This window comes from Austrofundulus limnaeus, unplaced genomic scaffold (assembly GCF_001266775.1).
Source record: "Austrofundulus limnaeus strain Quisiro unplaced genomic scaffold, Austrofundulus_limnaeus-1.0 Scaffold1086, whole genome shotgun sequence".
Lineage (NCBI taxonomy): Eukaryota > Metazoa > Chordata > Actinopteri > Cyprinodontiformes > Rivulidae > Austrofundulus > Austrofundulus limnaeus.
In genome coordinates, this window is record NW_013953488.1 from 96,886 (window position 1) to 99,333 (window position 2,448).

General features: G+C 45.2%; 1 protein-coding gene across 1 annotated transcript in view; it reads left to right on the plus strand.

Annotated features, from left to right (window-relative positions):
• supt5h (SPT5 homolog, DSIF elongation factor subunit) overlaps positions 1-2,448 on the plus strand; it is a gene marked incomplete at its 3' end in the record, with an annotated part of 20,937 nt that overhangs the window by 7,503 nt on the left and 10,986 nt on the right. The window contains 6 exon segments of the mRNA XM_014030587.1: positions 229-297; positions 602-853; positions 1,257-1,346; positions 1,426-1,496; positions 1,587-1,692; positions 1,799-1,889. Coding sequence (XP_013886041.1) covers positions 229-297; positions 602-853; positions 1,257-1,346; positions 1,426-1,496; positions 1,587-1,692; positions 1,799-1,889 — 679 coding nt within the window.

Sequence of the window (2,448 nt, forward strand, 5' to 3'; positions counted from 1 at the left end):
CACACACACACACACACACACACACACACACACACCCACCTTTGTTGACTGTCATTCATTTTCCAGTAATCCCTACAGCCTAACCTTACTGACCCTACGTGACTCTAACCCTAACCCCACAGCCAGAGTCAGCATCTGTTCCCAGCTGGACCAGGCTTTGGTCCCCACAAGGCTGTGTTTGACTGGAAAACATGCTCACACACATTCATTCATATGTCCTGTTTGCAGATTGGAGAGGAAAGGGCCACAGCCATCGCTCTGATGAGGAAGTTCATCGCGTATCAATTCACCGACACAGTAAGAGACGCAACTTTGTTGTTTAGAGTCACCTGACTGAATGCTCAGCTCTGATTGGTCAGGGAGGCTGACCTGTGCCCTCATAAAACTGGTGTTACATAGACTGAACTGGCTCACATAGTGGGTTAACTGTGTCCAACACTCAAAGCCTGGATGACCTGTTTAAGGTTAAACAAGTCAGTCTTGATGTAAAAACCTAACTCCAGATGTCTTCTGATATATCTTTTCTTACTTTCATGTTCTTCATAGTGTTCTATAAGGAACAGCAAAGCTCTGGTTCTAAGTTGTTCTTCTTGTTCTTTAGCCTCTCCAGATCAAGTCTGTGGTGGCACCGGACCATGTTAAAGGCTACATCTACGTGGAGTCCTACAAGCAGACCCATGTCAAGGCTGCCATCGACGGCATCGGCAACCTGAGGATGGGCTTCTGGAACCAGCAGATGGTGCCCATCAAGGAGATGACAGACGTCCTGAAGGTGGTCAAAGAGGTGACCAACCTGAAGCCAAAGTCCTGGGTCCGACTGAAGAGAGGCCTGTATAAGGACGACATTGCTCAGGTGTGGACCCAACAGCTTGGGGTGAACTCCTAAAGGTTCTGGAGAACATGAGGAGATAATGTTCAGGGGTTTTTACAACAAAGTGGAGAGAGTTTCTTTACTGTCTTCACTCCACTGCAGTGCAGTTACATAAACCTGACCGGTCTCAGCACCAGAACTGGTTTTAAATATATTATAACTCAGGATTCACCAGCACTTTCATGGTCAGTCACCCATCTTTTAAAAAGTCTGACCTGACCATTAATATTTTGACCAAAACAGATTTTTTAAATAGGTGACAGAGTCAGATGTTGTAAAGTAACATTACACCTTCAATGTCCCAATTAAGGACTTGGTAACTCAGTATCTGTGTGGTTTGGACTAATCACTTCATTCTTTACTAGTGTTGGTTATTGTTTAACAGGTGGACTACGTGGAACCAAGTCAAAACACCATCTCTCTGAAGATGATCCCTCGCATAGACCTGGACCGCATCAAGGCCAAGATGAGYCTGGTAGGACAATCACCTGTTAGGTTTTAATGAAAGCAAACACTTGACTGACAGCTGACCTCTAACCTTTGATGCTTTGCAGAAAGATTGGTTTGCTAAGAGGAAGAGGTTCAAGAGACCTCTGCAGAGGCTGTTTGATGCAGAAAAGATCAGGTATATTCAGCTCCTGCTGCTTTCTGCTCATGACACTTAAAGATCTGAGTGAATATGATGAACTGAGACTGTGTCTGAACTGTGAGACAGGTCTCTGGGAGGTGAAGTCAGTCATGATGGAGACTTCATGATCTTCGAGGGGAACCGCTACAGCCGCAAAGGATTCCTGTTTAAAAGCTTTGCCATGTCAGCTGTGGTGAGGAACTGTTTGCATATGATAATCTCTTCCTGTTGTAACTCTTAAAGCTGGGTTAGTTTTTGTGTGAAGCACTCAGCAGCTGCTTCTGCTTTGTTTCTCACAGATCACAGACGGAGTGAAGCCCACTCTGTCAGAGCTGGAGAAGTTTGAAGATCAACCAGAGGGAATCGATCTGGAGGTGGTCACAGAGTCTGGTAAACATGTAAAAACAAACAGCTGCTATTGAGCCTTTGCAACTACATCAGGTCATCACGTGGGGACGCCATGACAGGCTTCAGACACTGTTTTTGAAGCTGGTTTTTCTCATGGCTTCTTGTTGAAGTTGGGCTTATTTGTGGAAGTAACACACCTAGTGGGAGCTCATAGCCAGCTGTATTTACAGATGTTACCACAGTTAACCAATAAAACAGACCAGGATTAAAGTTCTCTGTCACACGTCAACCCCTTCAGATGTTTACCTGCTTCTTGACCCTCAGAAATCTGATGGAGATGGTTATTTCATTTTGTCATCGTACAGAGCACAATAACAGTTCAGAACACCCWTTCAGAAGAAGACAGAACATAACAAACATAGGAGAACATGGACCCCTGCACAGAGCAGGGACCATCATCAGGAAGACATCATGAGGAGGCACCACCCTTAGAAGAAAAAAGAAAAACCACACAAGGAAAGATGATTTTATCATTTGCTTTGAGGAGATTCTGGTCCACCATCCGGTGTCTCGGGGGGGGGGGTAGGTTCACCACCAACAC